Source organism: Anabas testudineus, chromosome 2, assembly GCF_900324465.2.
Source record: "Anabas testudineus chromosome 2, fAnaTes1.2, whole genome shotgun sequence".
Taxonomy (NCBI): Eukaryota; Metazoa; Chordata; class Actinopteri; order Anabantiformes; family Anabantidae; genus Anabas; species Anabas testudineus.
Window position 1 is genome coordinate 31,163,749 of NC_046611.1, and position 27,752 is coordinate 31,191,500.

The window sequence follows — 27,752 nt, forward strand, 5'->3', positions numbered from 1 at the left end:
AGAAATGTGATTCTTATTTTTCAGTGAGCTGCTATTTGTCAGAGCAAGAAGGCACATTTTTTTATGATTCTGCAGTGTTTTCACATCACTTTTTGCTTCTCCAAGGCATAGTGAGAACTGACTTCAACTTTTGAATGAGAGGTGAAAAAAAGGCCTCTAGAACCTCAATCAGGTCTGCATACTAAATGGATGTGATCAAATAGTGAGGGGTGTCTGGAGGACACACTGCTAAAAGCTACCTGTCAATCAAAGAAACAGAAGGAAACAGTTGCTCAGGTGGTGGAGCAGAGCAACTGTCTACAAACCCCAGGGTTAGTGTTTAGTGGTTCGGTTCCTGGGTACTTATCGAGGTGTCCTTGGACAACACACTGAAAAGTTGTAGTAGTGCTATCTGGCAGCTTTCCAACCATAATTTCCCCAAGGGATCAATAAAGTATGCCATTACAAGAAAGTACAAAAGCCAACTATTTTGAGAGACTTGCGATTTAATCATGGGTTCAGTTTCCATAGATAAAAGTTGAGGTGAGAGGTGACAAACAGATTGATGTCCAATGCTCTAAAACAAAACTTACAAAAAAGTAAAGTCTGTGCTTGATTTAGTTCAGCCTTGTGGCTCGTGAGGGCTGTGATTCAGAGAAATGAAGTGTGAACAGCAAATCAAATATTTCTCCAAAAGGATTTATTTCAAAGCATAAATGTGTATTTACTTATGGGTGGAAACAAAGCTAATACAGTAGACAGCACAGACAGAGAGTATAACTGTACAGTATGAGGTCTCAATATCAATTCATAGTGGTTCTGTGTCCTTTGAGAGCCCCCTTTAGTGAGTATTAACAGTAAAGTACAGGCTCAGGTAGTCATACAAGAAATTCAATATGTGAATCATAGTATTGCCTTGTCTTTGACTTCCTTTCCAGTGGCGACCATCCATTCAGTAACTCAACAGTAAGATCAAAACTTACAATTAAAAACATTAGGTCCAAAGTGGTCTTCTTTTTAATCCTTCCAAGCTATCGTATGTCATCATTTGAACAGGATCGTCTGGGAGTCTTTTTTTTCCCACCAGTTTACCCACTGCCTTTGATGCACAGTGAGTACTTTGGCTGATACAGTGCTCCAACAGGAATCTCTGAGGTCCACAGCCTTGGTCCATTGGATGGGTGAATTGTCCTGCAGGTCAAGTTACCTGATAAGTGAAGCCAACATCAAACCACCATCACCCTCTGTGTGTGAATATGTGTAGCTTGTGTCAAACATGTTTCATCTGACAGGGGATTTACAACTGCAAGAAAGTTCAAAGATGCAACACGAACCAGACAAAATTAAGTGTTTGATACAATGGAGCATATTTACTTTCTTCTGGAAACTTAGACAAGAAGAATGAGTTCCCTCATTTTAAATTTGCGACCAGAACTAGTGGCTGGTTAGTGTAGCTTTGCAAAAAGACCGGAAACAGTGGGAAACAGAGGCCTAGCTTTGTCTAAACATGTCCCGCCTCTAAAGACCACTAAATAACATGTCACATTTCATTAATTTATTCGAGTATTAGCCTGGATGGTTTAGTCCAGCACATAACACCACAAAACTGCAAGTTGCAGTGAACTTAGATCTGTGGCCAGGAGCAGCCACAAGCAGGTTCCCCATAAAGTGAAATCTGAGCTAAAACAAATCTGACAGTGGAACATGAAGGCATTTAAAACCCTTTAAATATCCTTGTTTAGGTGGTTTGTATAGAGCCACATATGGGATAACTTGACCAACTGTCATTTTTCAAATCCTCAGCGCACATCTTTGTTGTGTATGGTTTTCATTTAGGGAAGAGGCTGGCACGGTGAACTCAGTCCTTCTCTGCCCTCCTCGCCTCCTAGGCCAGAATGTCGCTCCTCTTGCTGCACCAGACCACCAAGGCGACCATGGCCAGCGTGAGGACAATGGGGACGAGGATGAGCGTCATTAGCTTGCCGTCTGACGGGTCCTTCCACTCTTCCCGCTCCAAGGTGCAGTTGGAGAAAAAGTGCTTGTGTATGTGGATAATGTATCTCTCCACCAGGGGATTGGGCCAGTAGCAGTTGACCGATAGGGATTTTGTCTCTGTGCAGAGGGTGAAGATGTTGTACTCACTGAGGAGGAGAACGGGAAGAAGAGAGAAACAGGGTTAGAAGGTCATCACCACTAATCCAGAGCTATTCGTAACCTTAGAGCGCTTTTTAAAACTTGCCCACAGTTAGGAAGATTCTAATAGTGAAGGTGGACCGGGTGGGCAGTTTCTCACTGCATGAAAACAACATCATTTATTCTGCATCCACTTCCGTGAAGGGCAGACAGTCATTAAAAGCCTACAGTGGTTTAGCTCGTTTTTTTCCCACTGTGACTGGGGATGTACCGACTCTCACTTGCCTTTCTCACCCAGCCCTCCTTCACTTCAACAGGCATTCAGATCCATTGAGAGCTTTAGTGAAGCTTTTCAGGCTTTGAGGTCTGTTTTGATGAATCCATTCAGCCAACTCTAATCCCTCTCTAACGTGAAGTCTCAATCCTCCAGTTCCAGCTTTTTCCATTCAGCTGTCCCTGTTCTCACCATCTCACAGTGGACTGAACAACAACTATATTGTATCCACACTGGTTTTACATCTGAACATGAAATTATGTGAAACTAGGGTTGGATAGGGCTGGATAGAAAGCAGAGCATCTGCAACCTCAGTAATTAAAGCCACTGAGTGATAAGCAGCACAGTGCTAACATGTTCCTTTTCACTGCTAAGTCTGTTTGTTTAAAGAACTCATATTGTATTTGACATCGGCTTTGTTATGGAGATTTGTTATGATTGTGTTGTGTGTTCCTTGACTTATTAAACTCTGGGATGTGACTACATGGCACTAAGTCAAATAACTGAAATAAAAAAAAATTTAATTGTATGTTGGATCCACTCTATAAGTTTAGAAGTCCTCCATATTTACAGACAGACATGAGTGTGATATTAAGCAACATATGGAGTATGTAAGGCAGCATGAGTTCATTGTTACAAAAAAATATATACTCTGACAATTAATCTTAGTTGCTGGTTAACAAGTAGAACATTTACATTTAGCAGAAGCTTTTATCCAAAGTGACAAGGTACAAGGCAAAGGCAGGGTAAGGCCTGGGTGCCAATCTTACCGCTACACTATCCAGCCACTCTTCATCTTCAACATTAAGTAAAACTGCTGTAGTTATTCAGAACACTATTATGTGCTACAAATGACATAAACCCTGGTGTCTGTAGGAGGTACTGTGTACTGTACTGTACAATATAAAGAACACCGTGAGTGCATCTAAGGCCAAAAATGCACCACGTGCCAATGGTAAGTGACAAATCTGAGCACAAGTTCATCATTAAACCAGTGAAAGCTCATATTGTGGAAAGAGAAACACTCCACACCAATGCAGTTCTTTAAATGAATGTAGTAAGATGCAGGGTGATGGATGTCATTTTAACACACTATCAATTTTCCATTTTATATTATAGCTCTATGTTAATAGCCTCTTCTTGTCAAACCAACCGAGTTGAATCAGGAATTTTTTAAGGTAGAAATAAAAAAAAAATGTCCAGTATGTAGCAGAGCTTTCAGGCAGAAGTAATCAGAACGCAGGAGCATGGGGAATTACAGCTTTTGAAGTTATGTCCCAAATGTAATCCACAGCAGCTAACAGGTTTTCAATGTGTTGACACGACATACTCAGCCGCAAGGCCAAAGCACCAGCTTGGCTGGGTTCACAGTCAGTTTCTATTACACTGTAGGAGAGGAACATACTACCAATGTGTGTATTCACATGAAGCTTTTCTGGGTGCAGACACAGCTGAAGCATCTGATAGCTACTTCAGTATCTAATCTAAAAGGAAAGTTTTCTTTAGGGAATCATCTGATAGCTTTACCGGGAAGCTCCCTGTGAAACCAGGACTGATGACATGATTGAGTACTCTAATGCAGCCAGCAAAGAAGTTGTTCTGTCATGCAACAACAATGATATAACATGTCAATATGTTAATATGCAGTTAAATCTATTTTATTGTATGTGAGGCTGAATGATACGATTAACTACGAGTAAATTTGCCAGTATGCATGGTTGTTGCATTTCATGAAATCCATATAGTAGTTATGTCTTTAAAAACAACAATTTACCATCGCAGCTACTGCAATTTAATACATGTCTGCAAGCATGTTGTATTGTAATAACATACTATCCGAATCAGACAGACTAAAATAAGTTCCGCTTTCAAAGATGCCTGAAACAGCTTCTCTCCATGGAGCATATTTCTACTAAATAAATATTCCAAAAAGTTACATACTATAACTTTAGCTCTAAAAGCTAGTTTAAAAACAAATAAAAAACATATTAGTGAATTATTATAATATACACTGTATGTGTGTATGTGCATGGTGTCACTGAGGCTGGAACTAACTGACTTATTTCTTCTTTAAAGTTTCAGGATTAGTGACGGAAAACAGCATTGGCTTTTACCTGGCTCTCTCAAAGGAAGCAGACTGGAGGCACATAAGAGAGACATTCTGATTTTAATCCCACAATCGCCAGCTTACAGATAACAATGGTAATGTGGCTGCTTGATGCAATTAAACAAAGTGACACCAGGTATGAAACTTGATTTGAACAGTTTTAACTACTCATAGTCCTTATGTGATTTGACCCATTAACTGTCCTCTCCCTGGAGGCAGTGACGGCCATGTAGCTCACAGAACCCATTTATGAGGTTTGCTCATTTAAGTGATCATTACTTGTCATTAGTGGCAGCAGGAAAAAGCTGTGATGACTGTAAATCAGCATCTGGTCTACGCAAGGCCCTGACCGTAATTCAGCACTCTGCACTCTTACTGCCCCCCCCCTCCTGCCCTGTACATGCGTGATCTGACAGAAAATCAATGTTATTAGAAGGAAATGAAATGGACGCACATATACAAACACAGCCTCCCAGTGCTTTGTATATACCATCTCGGACCGGCTAATTTTAAACAACAACAGTCACGTCGGCTGCGTGTTTGGCCGGCAGCTATCACTGCAGAGAGCCACGGCTCATTTGTCAAAGAGACGAGGCTCAGAAAGAGGTTTTACACACACATACAAAGAGATGTTTTATTTAGCTCAAACTACCAAACATCTGCACAGATGTTTCAGCTCTGCCTTCTTCAGTTTCATGCATCCTGTAAAAGTCTGGTTCCTGTAAAATCCTGTTTTGCATCAAATCACTAATCGGCTCATTGATTCTGTGTCTACAGGCCACTTTGTGTCAGTTCCAGTTTTAGCTACTGTCAGGATGACACCATGTTCTCCTATACATGCAGGGCTGTATGTTGCAATAAAATACAGGGGTTACGATTCAATATATTGGGATATACTGCAATACTGCCAGCAAGGCAATATACTGAGATTTTTGAAATCTAATTTTAGGAAAACTGAGTTTAGAGACCAGACCATCATATGTTTAAAAAAAAACTTTTTGCCTTTTTCATGCAATCAGAAAATCTATTTTAGTGCTCGAAGCGCTGTCTGCAACTAACTTTAGCAAGTGAATTTCTAATTGAAAATCTATACAGTGTTTTCCAGAACCATTAAGAGACAATAACCTAATGAAATTAGATCTCTGTAATCCCCTACTCTGTGCAGTCCCACACACTGTAAATTCTCACTCAGGAATTTAGTGAACTATTTTTAACTTAAATATCTAAGTTTTATATTTTTATGATAATTCTACTTAAAATGTGTAGTTTTGGTTGTAAGAACTTAAAGGCGTATGATGTAAAATAATGAGTTAAATTCATTAACGTTAACAAAAACATAATCATACATACATTTACATGCATAACCTACATAACACAGTCACAGATTATAGTAGTGAGAATCCAACAGGTTTAACACTAGTCTTTGTTGATTACCTCCTCAGTGTGTTTACATGACTTTCTATGCTGAAATACACTGATCAGCCACAACATTAAAACCAACAGAGGGTGTTAATGTTCTGTTCCGTTTCTGTTTTTCTAAGAAAGCCTGGGTGTCCTCTGTCACGTATCATACATCATACACCCAAATTAATTGTTTGTCTAAAAAAAAAAAAAAAAAAACATGAACCCATGCAGGCAGAGTTCTCAGAAAGGCAAGTCATTCAGTGTTTCCCACAGAATGTTGGCTATGAAACGGTCCCTGTTGATGCTTGATGTCCTCCCATCTCTCAGTCACATGATGAGTAAGCCATCACAGACACATTACACTGTGAAAATGACCAGATCGTGCAGGGTTATGACACAGAGAACAGCCAACAGAGCTGTTAACCCAAGTCATATGACTTCAGACACTCAACGAACAACACAACACCAACTGGACTTGGACATGAAAGACACCACTTCCTGTGTCCTCAGTGAGAGTCCAAGCAGGCTTCATATTTGAGAGACGGGTTTTATTAAATGTTGTTTTTTATTGTTAAACCTGAAATCGATCAGGCAAACTTGGTTACAAACAGCTGCTTATTTACAAACGAAGCAGACGTCAAGTAACACAAAAAGCCATTTGGAGCTGCATTTCCACGGCACCGCCTGCACAGATCGCTATAGATAATAAATAAATCTGATTTATTTATTTCAAGATGAATTCATATTTCTGACACAAATGTGTAAAAGTTGCAAACAGGTTGATTATCATGGTACACAAGATGACTATGTTTATGACTAATTGTCACCTGTGACTGTCAAATGTACAGTACCTCCTATATTCTTTCTCTTTGAAGTCCTGAGGGAAATATCTGTGTCTGCAGCTGCTTAATGCTCCACTGTGTTCACCACTTAGTCTCTAACTGTGGCTGACTGCTGAGCAGGTGGCTCTTTAGTCCATTAGAAGTGTTCCTGGCAAATTTATTAACACATATTAGATGAGAAAAACAGAGTGAGCACAAGATGGATGAAGCTGGTTGATTGCTCTTCTCAGAATCTGTGTATGTTATTGCACAAGTAACCAGTCTCACGGCTCCCTCCCTGTGGCTCTGCAGTGTAAGGAGAATAAAATGAATGTGAGAGGCCAAAGGTGAAGGAAAGGAATGAGGTGAAAAGCTGGATTGATTCAGACGCTTCTTAAAACCAACTCATTCAGCCAGTTGCAGGAGGCCAATGGGGATTACAGTTTTCTGTGAAGCGCCATCGTGGAAGATGGGCAACCCCTTAACTACAACTACAAATATAGAACACTCAGACAGGAAGGCAACAGTACTTAAAAAAACAGTAGTGATAAAGATAAGAGCTTAAAAATGTGGGGGTGTTTAAGTGTCCAGATACCATTTATCTAGCACAGATGGTTATTGGTTACACAAAATGACTGAGCTGCTTTGTAGTAACTCGTAAAAGCTGCTGCCAGTGAAGTGTCCCGACAGCACATTTGCACTTCGTTCAGCGGCTTCCATCAAGCTGCATGGGGCAACAAATGTAAGGAAACAATTTCATTTTACTCCTAAGATTTGTCACATCCTGGGCTCTCTGGTTGAGGGGGGGGGGGGGGGTAATCTTCTGTGCTGCAGGCCTGTTTTGAAGCCTGAATGATTAGAAAATCGTTTCATAGCAGAGAATACCAGATCCTGTATGTACCAAGTAAACAGTTATTCCCTCACTGATGAACTGAAATCTCCTAAATAAAGGGGGAGTGGGGGTGGGTGTTGCTGCTGATAATCCGCTCTGGGAGTACATGAAGTCAGTTTAGGCGTTGATAAATGCCTCACAAATAAAACTACACTGATTCTGCGTGTGTATCGGTGTGTGTTGTCTGAACTAATAATGATAAATGCACATGTCGGGTGGAACTGGGATAAATGAAGATAGTATTTGGACATTGAACATTACCAATACCAACCAGTTATTGCATTCCCTTTCAATAAACACATCGACCAAGCCCGAACATCACCACTTAGCTGAGTAATGTCTTATATTTATATATAGTGCTAAAACTGGGAAAATATGATGAGCATGCTTTGTCTTTTTACAAGCACTCTCTTTATTTCCCCAGAGTTGAGGCAAACGTACAGGCGCTCCATTCACTTCCTTGGCGAAACTGAGTCAGCTTAAAAAGACTTTTTTTTATGTAATTTCCTACAAATATGTCACTCCATTTCACTGACACTCACAAAACCTTCTTTTCAAGCATATTACACAAACATAACCATAACACAATGAAACCACCAGCGTACCTAAAAATAAATACGGGCTTTGCACCAAATGTTCTGTTACTGAGAGTTCCACAATAAAGAGGAGAATTAAACTCTGAGATTGGAATAAAGAACATTTCCTCTGAACAAGTGTGCTAGTATATGAGTATATAGGCTATCATGTGTGTTTAACAATTTAGCAACACAACTGTAACAGCGTAACACAACAACACACGATTGGACCTCTGGAGAACACTATAGTATAGATTGTTCAATCTGCTTTACAGGGGCAGATCAATGAGGGAGGAGCAGTTTCTAAAGCTGTAATTGCTGAAACTGGACAATATGATGGCAAATATAACTAGACCCCACCAGATTTTAAAAGCTTGTGTAACTTCTTTATGTTGAACTGACACTTCAAACTGTTCCACTCACTACTTTGATTGGATCTACCTCATTAAACATATTAAAAAAAACCTAAACCTTCTGCTTTGGTGCTGCAAAGACTGTCATTCAGTCCCCTGCCACTGCCTCCATATGGTCGTACCTGATGAAGTGTGTAAGGTTACACCTGTACTGCGGGTCTATGTGCTCCATGTCCCGCTTGAACTCCTCTCCACAGACCTCCACCTCCCAGTGCAGACGGGACTCATTGCAGGCTTTGCTCGGCCGGGGCGGAGTGGGCTCTATGTTGAAACTGTCAGTGGCTAACAGGACAGAAAGAGGAGAGCAGAGTACTCAGAGTTACAGGTGGAGAACTTCTGATGAATACTCATGACAGTAGAGGAACTGACAAAGATGGATTATTACTTAATTACAATAGTTTAATAGTATCCAGTATTTTTGGACATTATTATTTTTCTCTTTACGTCATACAGCTGTGATGTACATGTTTTTATACTGTCCATTATCAGTTCAATTTCCACTCACTACTTTCTTCTACTTCTACTTACTTCTACTTTCTTTTCACGATGAGTTACACTTTCATCTTCTTTCAGAGTTGGACAGACGATGGAATGGAATGAAATAGAATGAAATGATGGGTGGTTGACTGGATGGATGTGCTTACCTGATAATCCTCTCATCATCCAGGTACTGACTGTAAAAACAAAATAACAGAAGTCAGATTGGTTCCTTTATGTTGAATATATTCAATAGGAATCTGTTTTACAGCTACCTCTACAACTCTCAGTGACCCTTGCTCACCCCCATGTACTTTATCCACATATATACAGAGGGAAGGACCAGCAGAGAGATGAAGGCAAAGGAAAAGCAATTTGTAAAGGATCTAAGCGCATGTGTGTGTTAATGCTGTTCCTGTTGCACATTTAAAGCTCTGCGTAGTCAAATCTCTTAAGGATTGTTATTGTAAAGTACTGTAACTGCAGAAATGGCACAAAAAGAAGAATCCATAGTGAGCAACAGCACTAACCTGACTTTTTTAACATATTATGTTACATCAAGGTAGACGCTTTTGACCTCATGGAAAAACAATCCAACCTTATGTATATATGTAAAATATCACTTATTGCAGCTTAAAAGACCCCCCCACCCTCCCCCAAGTCGTGCCTTGTTCCAGTGAATAAGACGCCACGTCCCAGAGTCCTCAATGACTTCAGACCAGTGGCTCTGACATCACACATCATGAAGGCTTTTGAGAGGCTGATCCTGGAGTCCCTCTGACCTCTGGTCAAACCCTCACTTGATCCCCTCCAGTTTGCTTATCAACACCATATTGGAGTGGATGACGCCATCATAAACCTTCTCCATCGCACCTACACCCACCTGGACAAGCCTGGGGGCTTAGTGAGGATCATGTTTTTTGATTTCTCCAGTGCATTCAACACCATCCGGCCTGCACTGCTGGGAGAGAAATAAAAAAACATGCAGGTCAACACTCCCCTGATTTCCTGGATCATGGACTACCTCACTAACCGGCCACAGTACGTCCGCCTGTAGAACTGTGTGTCTGACACTGTGTGTCTGTAGCACAGGTGCTCCACAGGGGACAGTTCTGTCTCCAATCCTCTTCACCCTGTACACCTCAGACTTCAGGTACAACTCAGAGTCCTGTCATCTTCAGAAGTTCTCTGATGACTCTGCAGTTGTAGGATGTATTAGGGGTGGCGATGTCACAGAGTACCGTGGAGTGGTGGACAGTTTGTTGACTGGACAGAGGAGCACGTTCAGCCAAAGACTTATTAACATTAAATGTTCCACAGAGAACCACAGGAGGTCCTTTCTACCTGTGGCCATCAATCTGTATAATTCCTCCCCCCTCTGTAAGGGGTGGGGGAAGTGATACTGTCATATACTTGCTGTGAATATATTGACCCAATTTCATTTATCTATTTACGTATTCTGTTTATATATTGAGTTTTTCGGTATTGATGTTATTGTGTATTTATGTTTGTGTATTTCTGTTGGTGTTGGATCTTTCCTGGTTGTGGTTCCTTTTCTTTCTGTCTGTTTTGAGAACAATGGTAATGAGGCAAAACAATTTCCCTCTGGGATTAATAAAGTTTTTTCAATCTTGAATCTTGAATCTTGAATCTTACTATCAATCTTTTACATTTACAGGAACATTTCGAGGCTGGTTTTGAAGCATGAAGTTTTATACAGATTAACTTTTTAGTACATGTTTGTACAGATGAAAGACTGGATTGTGTCCTCCATCACTTACAGTACATAGGAAACATTTTTTACAGGGAACAGGAGTGTTCATACAGACATCTGACTGTTGTTTCTTTAAACAAATCAATTAGTACAAAGGGGCATCCAGCATGAAACAGTGGATTCACATTCTCATCCCCTCCATACTCTCCGATCCAAACGTTAGGAGACAGGTCGGTTTTACTGCAGGTCGGAGTATCACAAATGACCAAAGTGCTGCAGCACAGGAAGCTCTATCTCCTTTGAAGTGCCACGCTTTCAAAAACTGATAACCGCTTGAAAGACGCCCCACAGGACAAAAACTCATAACAAGTTTGCAAAGCTAAATATAGATTCTTTCCTGTTTTAGCATGTAAGGATGTTTTGAGGTGGAGAGGTGGTGGTGTGACGACACTATTTCATCAAGTGTTTTTTATTGTTAAGTGAGTCTTTGAATAGATTCTGGTCTGGTCTTATATTAGGTTTACTGTGATTTACTCACTTAGACAAGCAACAATTTGTGATCTACATTAATTAGCTTTTTGTTAGATTAAAGCTAATTTCATTTCCGTACACAAATGAAACTGCAGTGCAGTCTGCAGTCAGACCGCAGAACCCTTCAGTGTATGTTAAACGTGCTGGCTATAGCATCATTAAATTATTTCTCAAAATTAATTTTTATACCTTAATATCAACATAATATAATATTTATGGTGGTCGATGGTCCAAACTCTTCAAAATATCAAATGGTGATGATCCTGAAAAAGCCCTCCCATTCTAAGTATAGCTGTTTTAGATGAATACTTCCTGTTAAGGTCTGTGACGGCCATTGTTCAGAGATGTATTTAACTTTTTGATGTCTCCACTTTTCCTCAGCCTGTCTCATCTACTACCGTAGCAATGTGCCAAAGGAAAAAACCTTGAAAAAACTGAACTCAACTGAACTGCATTTAAAAGAAGCAAAAGCATAATACGTGCAAAAATGTGCAATCAAGGAATTCCTGTCAGTGTTGGATTTCAACAAAAAACAACAACAAAAAAAGGAAATAGCTAGTAAAAGTTCTCTAACAGCTCTACCATAAGATGACAGGATGACAGCTGAGGGCACTGTCCCTGAATTCCCAGGCTCATGAGAGGCCACAAAGTCAAAGCCATACGTTCATCTTTTTCTGTATTGTTATCCCAAGACATTAAATTGACTTCCTGCCTCCGCTTCAAAAGGGAATTGTGAAGATATGTAAGCAGACAGAAAATCATTTCTTAAGATAACGTAGATGCCCAGAGCAGTCGGAGCACAAAGAAGATCCAGTATTTTCCTCTCTGTCTGTACATCAATTAAATTTAATACTGCAAATGTCCACAGTACAATTCTCTAAAGTTCTCTATCTCTGACTGTCAAACATTGCTTTCAGCCGTCAGGTCCCTTGTTGCATATAATTTTTTTTAACAATAAGCCGCATCCTGGCTAAAAATAGTCCAGAGATAACATCTAGTGTATCACAGCTGACACTAAATACATCTTGACATAAGCTCTTGTTGGAAGGAATGAGCAAAAACAAATATTCCACACTCACTCACTGATAAGCGCAAAGCTTCCAACATAATTTATAAAATAAGTTGTGATGTCATGTTTTAAAGGCTGTTACAGAGTTTAGAAGTAATGATGAAATGAAACTGCTCTGTGCAGCTTTTACAGTATTTTAATGTGATTTGACTACTGTAGTCCATTCTTGTCTCTGAACCAACCCTGACTTCTGCTCCATGTGACACAGTTTTAATGAGCTTCCTAACACTCTTGAACAAATTTGAATTCACACTGGTTGAATTTCAATTGGCCTACCACAGAGACTTGGTACCAACTGTTTGTCTCCTAAGTTATTAATAAACACAATCAGGATGGAGGATGTGATGAAAATAACCTGTAACAACAATCTGGCAGCAGGGTTCCCTTCGGTGTGAGAGCTGCATAACAGCAGGAGGTAGTCTGAAACGCAATCTACTGCGCAAACAGTGGCAGATTTAGTAACAGCAGTGAGCGAGTGTGTGTGTGAGAGATTTATGGCAGAGTATGCATTATCGCAGCATGGTGACTGTCTCGTCCCAGTGGGGGCCAAATCCAAATCCCACTCTGGATTGAGCAGCGTCAACTATCAGAACTGTGAGAATTTAAGCAAGTAGCATTAAATTTGAGTCCAAGTTGATATGGTGAATGTGTTAGCAAGTGTATTCATCTGGTAAGCATAGAGTAATGCAACCATTTGTTTGGAGTGGTGCGGAAAACAGTGTAGATGAGTGTGAACCAAAACATTAAAACATTAAAGCTGCAAGCCTTTATGTCGAAACAGCTAAATAACTGGCAGGTGGGGATCTAAAAAGTCATAGGCATAGGCTGATAAGATCAGGCTACTGAATATCTTAATGACATCTGAACCAGGTGTTTAAGTCATTGCTGATATAAAATAATGATGTACACAGCATGTGTATATATACAATAGCTGTTCATATGGTGTAGAAAATCATAGAGCTTAGAACAGCATTTTGCCAGAAACAGCTGTCCAGCAGGATATCTCACAATTCCTCTGCAGAGAAGATAAACAGCAGTGATGCAATTTATCTGCTGCCGCCTTTGGTGTCACAGATACTTAATCAGCAGTGAGCTGTTGATTGTAGCAGTGTCTTTTCAATCTGCTGTAACCATGTATGTGAAAGCTGGAAATGAACTAAGAGAGCTGAGATGTGAAACACAAATGACTGACAACGTTTGTTGTTGTTGTTGGCATCTTGACCTCTTGAAATATGTAAATGAAGCATTTGCAAAGTATTAAATCTGACATCAGTTTATTGAATCACATTCACTGAATCACTAAACCTCTCATCAGTCACACACAGTTGACGGACGGTCTCCTGTTTGTTAATTCATCCTGCTGCTCACCTATTTTTACTCCATTTATCAGGCTGTCAGGTTCCTCGTCACTGGGGTTCACAGGGTTGTGACTGCTGTTGCTGAGAAACACGAGTGACCAGGCAGCAGGGCACTGACAGTTATGCAAATGAAGGCTGCCCTGGCCCCTGTGGACGTAGGTGGTCATGACTTAAGCCCATCAATTCACAACACAACCAATCAATTATGATCTTAAAAAGGGAGACTGACTGCATGTCAGCATTACAGTTCCTTAAACATCCCAATGCCAACAGTGATGGCAAATTAACATTTTAATAGCTTTCTCTAGTTTTGAATGAAACCACGGCTCTTGTCTTATCAAAGGTACACCTTAATTTGGAAATGCATTAACATCTTCATTTATAGAGCAATAGCTGACTCTTGACAAGAAAAGACAAACAACAAGCAAGTAATAAAACTAATATAATTAAGCCTTATTCAATTATCCGTACTGCAGGATATTCATTAGCTTCTCTGAATGAGGGGATTTAAAATAAAAAGATGCTTCCAGGCTGCAGTTATTAGCTTCCTAGTTAAATCAACAAAATCTTCCCATTGGGCTGGATGCTCATACCTAGAGTCGGTAAACTTGAGAGTCCCAGTAAACAGGCATCTGATCTAAGTTCATCTAAGTCAAGAGTATTAACAAATATAATGATTCCTAAAAGAATGAAGCAAAAAAATATGATCTTTCATGTCTTTACAACCATAAAACCCTCATAGAGGTTGTGGGAAATGTATGCAGAAAACTATGAAATGAAGCCATAGCTGTGAATTAAAACAACATTACATATTCATTTGGTGTAATATAAATAATAGTAACTGAAAATAATAAAGATTGCGGGGCATGTTGAAATTAGAGCTCTTCTTAGTTCTTCTCTTTTTTATTCTATGTTGATGATAGAGATAAAAAAAATTACAGTAAAGTTTGAATTATTCAAGATGCAAGATTCAAACAACTTTATTAATCCCAGAGGGAAATTGTTTTGCCTCGTTACAGTTGTTCTCAACAAATTCAATCATAACTGAATTCAAATTTTCTAGTTAGATTTTTGATTTGGGTCCTGTCTCAGCCTTTTGTAACTCTCTGTAATACCATGTATTGTTTAACAGAGCCGGTCTCCTGAGCACAGCTACTATAGGCTTTTAGCGTGTTTTATGCAAAAGAGCACTGCTTCTTTGGCTTTGTCTTCTTCGTCTGGCGTGTTACTGTTTTCTATGACTCGCTGCTATATCTCTTAGAGAACTTACACTGTGATAAGGTTAATTCAGTGGCAGACAGGGCTGATGCACAGGTATCAAGAACACATGCAGGGTCACCAGGTAACAACAGAAGACTAGAAAACCACGTGTTCAATTTGAATTTCTTAGAAAACATGTAAAATATCCCTTATTGCAGCTTAAAAATAGACGCCTGCCACTAATATCAAAACTGAATTAAAGCCCAGCCTCATCATTGCCACAACAACAAGAAGGTAATAAGCCTTAGATTTAATTAGGAAAGTGTTTACCTTTTTTTCTATAATGCTATAAAACCTTTTGTTGGTTTAAACACAAGGGAAAGGTCCCCCACAGGATATGAGGGAGGTCTTGTCTGGCTCTGAATCTATGCCTACAGCAATAATGTATCCTGTATTTCAAATCTAATCTGTAAAATTAAAAAAAAGACAACAAATCAAGTGTTATTTAGCTTGTGCCTTTCCTGTGGCACCATCTGTCTCTGTGCACAGCAAACAAACCAAAGCTGCTGAAATCAACGGAGCTTTCTACAGGCACAGGAAGAGAGAAATTGAAGGGATAGTAAAGATGGTTATTAGAAGTGTTGGATAGGTTGTCATGAAATACATGCTAACTTGATAAAGGTAAAAATTGTAAATATGCTACCATTGTCATGAAAATCTAAGCCTTTAGCTCACATCACCACCATGTCTGTGTTTCCCTTGATTTAATTGAGGTATAACGACACTCACTGCAAATGAGTAAAGACATTATCCAGTGAAAATATAGCCTGTATGCCAGTTCCTTTATTTTTGCTGTAGACTGTAAACATTTGGTTTTGACGTCAAAAGATGAATTTAAGACAAACCATTAACATTTCTGCTTTTATTTCCAGGTGTTTAGATCTGATCTGGATCTGATACACAACTTAGGAGTGAGGACAATACATTTAAAAACAAATGCAATCCCAAGAAATGCCACTTGCCAGATCCTTTAAATCTGACTTAAATTAGTCCATTTTCCAGGACAAAGGGGCAGCATATTCAAAAGCCCCCAGAGCGTACAAGACATATCCATACCCAATTATAAAATGATAATATTTCCAAGATTTCTGGTTCTCTGTGTACAAGCAGGTTTGATACGATCCTAAACTACAAATGTACCGTCTAAAAAACAAACTGACAAAGTGTGGAGTCTTATGTGAAGCAGAATTTAACTGAAGCAGAGATCACTGTGTGCCCAGTTACGCTCAGGTGCACTACCATTAGTTGTACAAACATGCAGGGTTACTGGTCTTACTGAAGAGAAAAGACTTTGTATACTTTGTGATTTAAGTGAGATTAAAGCTGAAGTCCATTTTCTGTTTTTATTTTAACTGTTTAATTAGCATACAGTATATCAGCCAGACTCATGAGGAGAAGGTTACTGTAATCCAATAGTATTAAAAAAGATACTAATACTAGTCAATTTCTGGCCCAGACAAAGAAACAGCAACTCAATTTAAACTTCAATATTGAAAAAAGTAATAATAATAATAAATAATGTAAAACTTTACTAATTGAGACCATTTAAATTTTACTGTCAGCAGCTTCTTCTCTTTGGCTTGTAACTTAAACTGGACTGAACACCAAAGGAAGACTGCACCAAATCAATGGTTTGTACTGTTAACAGTCAAATACATAACAGTATCATTAGCATAAAATGTAGTGCATTTGATACATATACATATACATATACATATACATATACATATACATATACATATACATATACATATACATATACATATATGCAACAATGGAAATATTAGGGAAGAACAGCAGACATAATGACAGGTTACAAGACTGTGCATTTATTTACCTTTTCAAAAGAGTTTGTCATTTATTGATCCACATTAAGTTAACAGGAAAAGCTTAGTTGATTCCATTGATTTCAGTGAACTTGAACATTTACAACATTAGTGTTAATTGTAAGTTATATGTCAGACAACCTAGTGACACTGGTCTCCACCAGTTACTGAGGGAGGAATCTGGATCCACTATGTTCACCAGTCTTTTTGTTGGTCTGCTGTTTTCAGCTCAGCAGATTTTGTCGTGGTTACTCTCTGAAACAGATGCTTCCTGCTACGGCCGAGAAACCAAACCAATACAATCAGCCGAAAGATGCTAAAACGCTTCACAGAGCTGAGTTCATCACTACAAGTAACAACAACATAACTAGAACTAGCAGGTACAGTCAGAAGCATTACAACTGAAGCCCAGATACATCTGTAGTCACAATGCACAGGAAGATTTCATATCTGACACGTACAGCGTCCTGCAGGCTGTGCGCCTTTCATCCAGGGACACCTGGGATCCGCTCCAGCTGTTTGCGTTATTCAATGTAGCTGCAGGTGATCTGCCACTCTGTTTAGCTCTATTGAGTGCTTCATATACTGAGCACATACAATAACAACAACTGAAGCACAGATACAGATACAGTCACAATCAACAGCACCAACCCAGCCATAATCCCTGTTATCACCAATCAGTGTCTCAGGTTACTAACTGTATCCATCTCACTGAGTTACAGTGGTACTTGATGCTCAGCAGCCACAGCCACCCACTCTTTGTGGCCACAGCCAGTGGCGTTCTACTGCATGATACGGGCTATACTCTCAGACTAGATCACTATGGACCAGAGATAATGCAAAACGCATTACAGGAGAACCCTAAAGTAACAAATTCACCCCTGTGACCCTTAGGAGGCATGAATACACATAACCTCATGCATCTCAAAAACATTTAATGCTTTGGAAAAGTTTTCCAACATTTTTTTCAGATGTTTATATCAAAACTTCAGATCATTGAGACACACCTTGTAATATCAGGAGAGAGTAAAAGGAAGACCCAGCAAACTGGATGCATAGGTTATGGGCCAAGTGCTCTGAGTTTCCCATATGCTAACAGGAACCCTAACCAAGCATGTGAGGCGAACCAAGCCCCAAACTCTGCCTGTCCAAATAAATCCGAGGCTCATTTCCATCTGCAAACAGCACTCAGCTCATGCAACTTGTTCATGAATAAAAACCTGACCTCCCTCTCTGCTCTCTGAAGCTACTCTAAAGTTCACTGAGTTTGTGGCTTCTCTCATGCTGCCCCCTGCGCTTCGCCATGTGTAGAAAAACAGCTGAAGCAGGCTGTATCAATGAGAACACGACCCTCCGATGAAAATGTTTGGTTTGCATTGTAGAAATGCAAATGACACTGGAGCAGACCAAAAGGAAGCAAAGGATCAGAATGGGTATGTTGTTTTAAAGAGGTCAAATGAGACATCTGTGAGGCAAAAATAAAACTCTACACCTCTAGATAATGTTTCATTATTTCATTCTAGTCATTTTGACAGTAAATGGCACTGATGTGTAAAAGACAGATAGAGAGAAACATAAACAGACAGAGAGATAAGGAGAAACTCAGATGGACAGGGAGATCTCTCAGGAAACTTAGTGACCATATAACATGCTAACATAGGAGGCCACTGTGGTGTTCTTATTTTCGAGGATGGTATGATAGAACAGAACAGTGCAATATTAAAAATTACTGTTATTTTAGGAGGAATTGACCAAGGTAGACTGCAATAAGCTGTTACAGTATTCATAATGTATTTAGAATCTAGTATCATCTACACTAATTTGCTTATATTGGGATCCTGAAACTGTTAATTAAATTTGGTGTCAGTTTACAAAATAAACATAGCTTTTCTCTGTTATTACCCAATTCCATATCCATAGTATATTTTCTTTTCAGACTTAAAAGTCTCTGAGGAAGCATTCACATCATCAGGGATTACAAAAATTTGTATTGAGCCACCAGCCACCAGGCCGTTAAGTTGTATACCATACAATTAACACTAATGTTGTAAAACATTTACAACATTAGTGTTAATTGTAAGTTATATGTTTGACATCCTAGTGATACTCTGGTTTACCTCTGTTTTTGGTCTCCACCAGCTACTGAGGGAAATATCTGGCTCCACTATGTTCACCAGTTAGTCCCTGAAACAGATACTCCCTGCTATCACCGAGAATTAACCAAAACAGTCAGCTGAAACATGCTTAAACGCTCCACAGAGCTGAGTTCATCACTACAGGTAATAACAACAAAACATTTATATTATTGCTACATGTTTTTCTGAATATATTTTCCTGGGATTTAGTCCAAGTAGCTTAGTTTTTAGCAAATGTCTGACAAGATTACTCAGCCTGTCTCTTCACATACAAATTAAAATCTTTCATATGCATAGTAGATGAACGTGAGCAATAATGTCTTTAAAGACAAATCCTTCTCAGAGACTGACCCACTGGCATCTGAAAGTTTTTACTTGACTCCAATGAGAAATCTGCCTGATGCACATTTGCTATCAAAATAAGAGATTGAGGGGGAGAACCTGCCTCCCTGCTCTAAATTCCACTTACAAACTCAACTTGTTTCAGAGAGAAAAACACAGGAGTCTCTTCTGGTAATTTAACTACATATGTGGTTTATATGATGATTTTGATCCCACATAGAACGCCTCTTACCCAATAAATATGACAAGTTTACGGATTAAGGGGAAGTCAATTTGAAACTTGTTGTATCATATGTCACTCACTGGGATCACTGCTGCTAACAGAGGATTTAAATCTCAACTTTTTCTTTAATCAACCGTGGCCAGCAGCTGTCAGCTACTGCTGCTGCTCAGAACTGGAGCTGGAAAGCTTCAGATGTTTTATCACAGATCTGAAAGTGCCCACAGCCACAGGGGAGACAGACCCGCCAGGCACACAATGTCCTCTGCTTGTTTTGTACATTGTTTTATGCAAAAAGAAATCACTTTTCTATGCAGATGAGAGAACTGCAAGTGAAGGCTACATGCTAATGCTGGCTTATGCTTTCTGTTATTACTTCAATCCTCCTAAAAACAAGCCCGTGGTATTTGTGGTGAGAAAAGGCCACAGTGATTGACTGCTTTGTGATTATTACTCGCCTACCAGCTGACGTGCCAACTGAGCCGAACAGTCAATAATTTAGGGACATGATTATGGGAGGGTTTGGGAGAAAAATTAATTCCAAATCCATTGAAATACTCCCTTCAGGTATAATGTTTTCCTGCTAAGGCTCACAGTGGAGCTGGATTCAATCCCGGCTGACACTGGGTGACAGGCAGGGTACAGTCAGAACAGGTCGCCAGTCAATCACAGGACATTCACACCTGTTTATGTTTAATAAGTATTAGCTGAAAAAAATACTTCAAAATTCATTTCACATCCATCAATATCATATTATTGTAAAAATGATACACAGTTCTGTAACCATTACTAATGTGGCAGCTGGTAAAGGAAGAGCTCATTTTACTCAATATGTGAACAACCAAGTGGTTCATCCTTAATAATATCATCATTTATTGGCTGATTAGATTTTCCATCAAGATCTGCGTGTGCAAAGAAAGTAAATCTGTCCAAATAAGGAAGTTCAAGTACCTTAAAATAGTACTTAGAGTGCTGTACTTAAAGTAAATGTACTTAGTCACTTTCCACCACTGCTGACTGAGTCCCATTGTTACAATTTTTAACAAGTTTCAATATTGTTGCCGTTTGTAGTGGCCTGTATGGGACAACATTTCCTTTGAGCTCTAGGTCTAGATATCGAAGTCCATGAACAACTAGAGCAATCACAGTGAGTTCAGTCCTGTCATAGACAGTAGATGTTACAGCTGAAATTGTGACTTGATTAACTTTCTTAAAATGACAAATGCTTCAACTTCCTGTATATTCAGCACTACATCACCTATATTTCCTGCTTTGCTCCATCACAATCATACTGATTGAGAACAACTAGAGGTTAACATAGCCATGGGCAGTAATGAGATGCTTTAACATATGACCTATAGGTTCCTCTTTTACAGGAGATGGACAAAGAAGCTGTTTTTATAAGAGTGGATACATCTTCCATGTGGGGGGATCTGGGGGTCAAGGAGCAGGGAGAGGAAGACAAAGTTGGAGAAAGAAACAGATGTGCAAGACAGGGGTACTTGGCAAACAACTGCAGGAAGAGGGGGAGGAGAGATGTTGTAGTAGAAACAGTGGAGGAAAAGAGCAAAATAAGTTGTAGAACAGCAGTGGTGGTGGTGGTGGTGGTGGTGGAGGGAGTCGTGGGAGTTGAGAGTGGGAGGAAGGAGACGGTTAGAAATGAAATGCCAGTGGGGGAGAAGAGAGGATCCGAAGGAGTGGGGACTTCCAGGAGAGTCGAGCTCTTGTTTGGAACAGATTACACTGTTTGTGTGCAGGACAACAAGCGCTGAGCTGGTGGAGCAGGCCAGCTGGTGATCTCAGGAATGGTTGTTTGACAGCATGTTGTGGGTGACTGTGAGGTATCGAGAAGGGCTTCTGGGATAACAGCTCCATATAAATGCAGCCCATTTACCATGTGGAGAAGAAAATTACGGCTAGGCTTCAGCAGAATAGGCGCCTGTTGAGCCAATCCATCTGTCTATGAGCTCTCATGGCTTGTTTGTGCCGGAGCTGCTGCACGAGCTCATGAATATTTTGTCCGTGATGAAGCATGTCAACAAAATAGTGTCAATAAAAGTGTTTTTCACATTTGTTTTTTTCATTTATTGCGAGTAAAACATATTCGTACGCTGAGTGTCAGCAGCCGTGTGTTGACACAGATGCACAGTGCAGCCTGTCAGTTGTAGATAAGTGTAGCACGGTGAACTGGCAGAAACAGCACACACTTTATGAATTGCCAATCGTTTCTAGTCAGTAAACATAATCAGGCGGAAAAGCAGCATTAGAGAAGCAACACAATTCAGGCTTTCGTGTTCCTCTTCAGCTCCAGACAAGTGCATAATTATTACATATTAAATCTTAAAAAACAGCCTGAAACCACAAATACAAGCTCCGCCAGAACATTTGCATCCAACTATAAAAAAAAGCTCATATTTTAAAAATAGATCATGGCAGCCATTACTTCTGCACTTTATGTAGGCTTTTAGAAAATCGCCAAATGATTCGGACACCAGTAGCAGTTGCACGGCTACACAGCAAAAGGCAAGGCTGTAAATTGAAGAGGTTCAATTGAAATGGGTCAGTTTTTGTTCTCACATAAAGAAGCAGTTTCAGTTCAGACTCCGTGATGCCTGGCATCGCGATATGAGGTCTCAACAAGCCTTCACTCTGCACTGCACTCTCCTATTATCTGCCTCCTTTGCTCAAACTGGTAATAAAATTGCCACACTTTTCCTTAAATGTTCAAGGTTGCCGAAACACAGCAGCGTTAAACACTTCACCCCTCAGGCGGATTTTCTCCCCCACGCAGACCATCGCAGACAAATACGTCAACTTGTCCTGGGCATTAATTACAGCCTCTTGGCACGATCTGTGTCATTAAGGCACAGTAGTGGAATGCATTATCACTCCAAACAGGGATGTGATAGATATACCAAAGGACAGATAAATGGAGTCTGAAACCAAAGCAGAGGTGAACTGTGTTGTTGCCCAGTTTCTGTCAAATTCCGCTCAGTGAAGCTGTCACGATTTCCATCCTCAGAGCTCTTTACTTTCACCTTTCTTCTTCTCTCCCACCATTCTCACTCCAGACATCTGATGCCTTTATACTTTCCTTCCATTTTGAGCCGCCTTCTCACCTGTTTGAAAGTAAGCCCAGGGGTCGGCCTGTGCACTCTGACTGCTCTGCAGCTAAGAAGCTCCATGTGCTTCAAGGTGTGATTCACTGTGAGTTCAAACACCTGTCGCTCATGCACAGCATTGTTCCCATGCTGACCCCTGTTCACGAGGTGGTGGTAATTAGTGTGTGTTAATGTGAGACTGGTGTATACTGATAAATATATTATTTAGACTGTTGCATTACCTCCAAGAGACTTCAATAGCCTCTCCACAATATCAGCAGGCATCAACACCAACGGGAGTCCAATTAGTGCCCACAGTGCAGGACACACCACAACAATGATTGCGACAGATCCTCACCAGCACACTGGTGTGTCACGGCCCTTAATGCTACAGTAATCTAGTCAGCAGCAGGACTGGATATTTTTCACATAGTGTGGACATCAATTTGCACAATAGAGTAGACATTAGTTAGCAAGTAGCCAAAATTGTACAGTAAACACAACAGATGCTGCCAGTGAGCTCAACATGGGTCAGGATCAGTTTCTGTCTGGCTTTAAAATATACTAGCAGTAGATTCAAGCAGGATGTGGTGGGTTAGTACCTAACAGGCACACACGCATTCAGTTTTGCCTGCTGTACTTATTACAGCTAATTTCAGTGAAAAATTACTTTTTGGCTGCATGACCGAAAACGTTTTGTCACTAGTGACTAAAATGACTCCAGATGATTAAAAGCGCCCCTTTGCTGTCATCATTAATATCATTCATTTCAGTCTATCATCAGACTTAGACTTTCACATTCAATTCAGCGCTCGGTTTAATAGTGCTCATTACCACCTATTCTCTTCTGTGATTGGAAATTTGACAGTGGCCTTTGGCAGAAACCCACCCATTTGTCAGACCACCTATCATCTACAGTGTGATACAAAGAGACAACTAACCACCATCCTTCTCCATCTGTGGCCTCTTGTCGCTCCTTTGAGGAACCAGCAGCAGAAGTGTCTAATGGCTCCTCATAATAACAGTTGGTTTGTTCTCTCGCCGCTCTCTCGGATAGTTTGAGCTGCCACATTAGAGTGTTTTACTTGCAGCCTTTTGACATTGTTATTCTTTTTCTTTGAATAAAGAGTCTTACTTACTCTTACTCTGTTTGATTGTCCATTATATTGTTAATTTTCAACTTTATCTCCTACAATTATGTGTCTATTTCCTTAAATTTCCTTAAACTGCAAACTATTTCTATTAACATCTATGTTAACTAATCTATGTTGACTATGATGACTAAAATATGTTGACAATTGATATATGGCATAAAAGACTCTCACCGCACTTGGTTAAGGTTAGAAAAACTTTATGGCCTTATAGGGAAACATTTAACTGTAACTTCACATAGAGCATGTTTATTAACCTTTAAACAAATAAAACCACAATCTTTCTCTAACCTTAACCACAGTGTTTTCCTGACAGACCCCATCACACTCTGGGACTCTGGACTCAAATCTGCATTTTGTTGCTGCTATTTACATGCCTGCCGTCCACCTCAACCACCTTCTTGCAATTTGCTTTCTGTTAATAAATAATAATTATTGTGTTTATAAATTTCAAAATTATGTTGCATCACAACACATCACAATCATTATATTATTACATTTTCTACAAAAATAATAATAGATACTTACATGTTTAGGAGACAGGTTTGTGGTATTATAAAACTATAATATCTGATCTAGACTGAAAGCACACTGCTAATTCTAACTGACACTTTTCAAGACGTGGTCACATGGCATGCTAGTTACAACACATCAGAAGCTAATTAGAGCATCCATAAAGAATAGGACTCCTCTGCAGGGTTTGCCCATATGGTGCTCAGCCAGAAACACACTGTGTGCTCCATGCAGACATTTAGAGTCAGCATTAGACTTTGATAAGAACAGGATGAGGGAAGAGACAAAGTTCAAGGCCCTCCTGGTGCATTAATCTTTAAAATGTATTTGAAAGATTGATAAAGCTATTTCACATTTTCACTGCAGCTGAACTTCACTACATCTGTAAGTGAGGAACACTACTCACTTGTATAACTGCAGGCTTTGGTACACCAAGCTTTTCTCTAATGCTTTGAACTTTATTGTGTTGGGTGTAGTGAGATACAGGATCCACATGCACATCTGGTGCCTAGAATGTACAACACAAGAATCTGCAGTGTGACCACACTCAGATCATTTAGCTGTTACCTTGTGTGTTTGAAGGTTACAGAGCTCTGAGGAGGCACCTAAATCCTGACTGAACATCAATCCCATGAATACAACTTTTCATCTGAGTGTTGTATGAATAACAATTGCAGTACATTCATTTTTTATTCTACAGCAGACAATAAATCAAAGTCTGTTCCTGTCTGGTCCATTGTATCTCATTAACATAGTATGTTGTCTTTTAAAGAGACTAAAGAAATACTACAATTTCTGGACACTGTGGTGTTTGTGGAGTTTTCTAGTACTAGATTACACCTTTCAACACACAAATATGTTTTGTCTATATCTAGTGAAAATAAAATAAAATCCACCATTACCCTCTTAAGTGTTAAGCATCCTGCTACAAAAAGCTAATTGTTTACAAAACTGTTAAGACTTACTACCTTAATTTGATATGTACTGTATGTTTACACTACTTGTGTATTTTAATGGTAGTTTGTAACCTGTATGTACTGACAGAAGCACGTAGGAAGTAACCTGGTGATGATAAAAGTATGTAAATTAAAATGCAAAACAATTAATAACTAACAGGCACTAAAAGTTGTGAACTGTGTTCCCAAACCCAGTCTGCAGGCCGCCCTGTCCAGCTTCCCTACCTGTAGGACGTTATAGTGAGTGTGATGTATTAAACTTGATCTGGACCACCACTAGAACTCTTCTTAACAAGACAGTTTTCATATTTTTTATATTCAATTATTTATTGGTGGGTTTTTCTTATTTGCAGACACTTGTGTGTCAACCAAGAATAAACTATATGTATTTGTCAGGGACTATTTCCAGTGGTAGATTCGATGCACTAATGAGCATTTCTGGCAGCAGGAATGTGTATGTGGGATTAGGTCAAAGGGAATTACAGAGTGAACCAGGAGGGCAAACAATGATAAATTAAATGATGCATTTAGTCTTTTTAGGACTTTTTGTGAGCAAGAGGACATATTCCATATAAAAAATGCAGAATAAACAAGCTTTTTTCTTCAGTCTTACATTCTCTAGCATTTCTAATTGACTTGCTGTGATTAGTAAACATGAAGGAATTTCCACCCCGGAGTGTGCATGTGATGAACAACCTCCACGTGCAAAGAAACAGTCCAGCATCTAGGCGTCAGCCACATGTGCAGAGAACACGCTGAAATCTCTGTACAGGTGTATAAATAGCATTTCACTAAAATAAGCTTAAACACATCATTTCACAGGCTTCCCTCAAGCATTTCCCCCACTGTGAGAGAGTGTGAGTAGATGTTTACTAGGGTAAGCAGATGCTTTGTGGTCTGTGGAATCCCTATTTGTCTGGGCTGCAGATGGGGATCGCTGCTACATCACGCATCCTAACTGTGCATCAGTGTGTTTGTAACACTCAGTTCTGGCTTTCTTTGAGCCCGTTGCATCTGGCTGTTCACTTTCTTTTTTTCCAATGAGGATTTCTGTGGGAAACTCTTTGGGTTTAGACAAGAGCTGTCACAGGAAACCACTGCTGTGTGTCTTTACAGCCTGGGAATATAAAACCCTCAATGCTGTGGCAGCAGCAGCAGTAGCAGCTACAGGAAAATCCCACATTTTACCATTTGACAGGCAAAATGTCAATATGAATATGTTCGCGCAAACATTGTCCCACTTTCCATGACACTAGAATCAGCATGCAGTCCAAAAAACATCATGCAAGCTAGTTGGCTGTTGTAGGGCCACAGCTGTCGCATGGCAGGGATCCAGGGCAGTCCAGGCTGCAGATCTTGACCAGGCACAGACCACATTCTCCTGTCTACTACAGGCTTAAATCTTTAAAATGCTTAAATGACCTCCTAGAGTGGATCCAAGCTAGGGAAGCGCTTCTCTTTCTGAACTACTGACCTTGAAATTGAAGTCCTGTATCACTGGCTCATGTGTCCATATGGGCAAAGATCAGACATTTTCAATCAGTGTCAGAGCAGATTGCACCAAATAGGAGCTCAGCAACTGCTCTATGCGAGCCTTCAGCCTAGTTAACTACAACCCTGGAACGAGCTCAGCGTCTGAACTAGTGCTGCTTCTCCTGCTGATGGCAAGACAGGCCGTGACGGGGAAGAATACCAACATTAATACTTTGATTCATCTCAATCACTGTAACACACCACAGAGCAGAGCAGAGCATCAACACACACAGCTACAGTGAGTCACGGCAGCAGTTGAACTAGTATGTGGGGCTCATCACTTACAACTTTGCACAACATGAAACATAATTTCATACATGATTTCATCCTTGCATGACCTGCTAATGAGCCAGATCCTGAAATTCCCATTGGCCACGATATAGGTCAGGTCTGCGCACTGGGGCATGATGCAGTGGTACAGTACATTCCCCCCGCTCCCAGCATGTGATATGAGATATGACTGACGAGCCTAATAACTTGTGCCACCATTACTATGTGCACTTTGCAACCTGGCACACTGAAGCAATGAGGGACATCGAAACACGCAGGAGCACGGCGCACAACCCGAGGCTGTAGATGTGGTTGTGTGTGGAGTCCCGTGATTTTACACAACAAAACAGAAATCAAAACACGATGAATAATGTGTAACCATAGATGAATAATAATACCCACCTAAAACCCCAACGATTAAAAGTTTCAGCACTGCGAGCTCATGCGTATCCATCACGCCGAGAGGCTCCTGTCAGGTTCTGAATGAAAGCTCAGCTGCAGCTCCGTGAAAATGTCGATTTGAAGCGAACCATAGTTAAACACATCCCACATGTGCAGGTCCGAGTTCAGTCATCCTGTCAGGAGTCCGAACTGTCTGTGAAGGGATCTGCAGACACGCACGAGAAAAGCAAACCGGAGCTCGACTGTCGCGCCCACTTCTGCGTCGGAGCCGTGTGGAGTGTGAGCTCAGGACCAGC

At 40.1% G+C, this 27,752-nt stretch overlaps 1 protein-coding gene across 1 annotated transcript; it reads right to left on the reverse strand.

Moving 5' to 3' along the window:
• Positions 1-477: 477 nt before the first annotated feature.
• LOC113164860 (receptor activity-modifying protein 3-like) lies at positions 478-27,752 on the reverse strand. The gene is made up of 4 exons (XM_026364382.1): positions 27,457-27,752; positions 9,243-9,272; positions 8,721-8,880; positions 478-2,120 (listed from the first exon to the last, which is right to left on the reverse strand). The coding sequence occupies exons 1-4, from the start codon at positions 27,506-27,508 to the stop codon at positions 1,865-1,867; spliced, it is 498 nt and encodes a 165-aa protein (XP_026220167.1). The 5' UTR covers positions 27,509-27,752; the 3' UTR covers positions 478-1,864.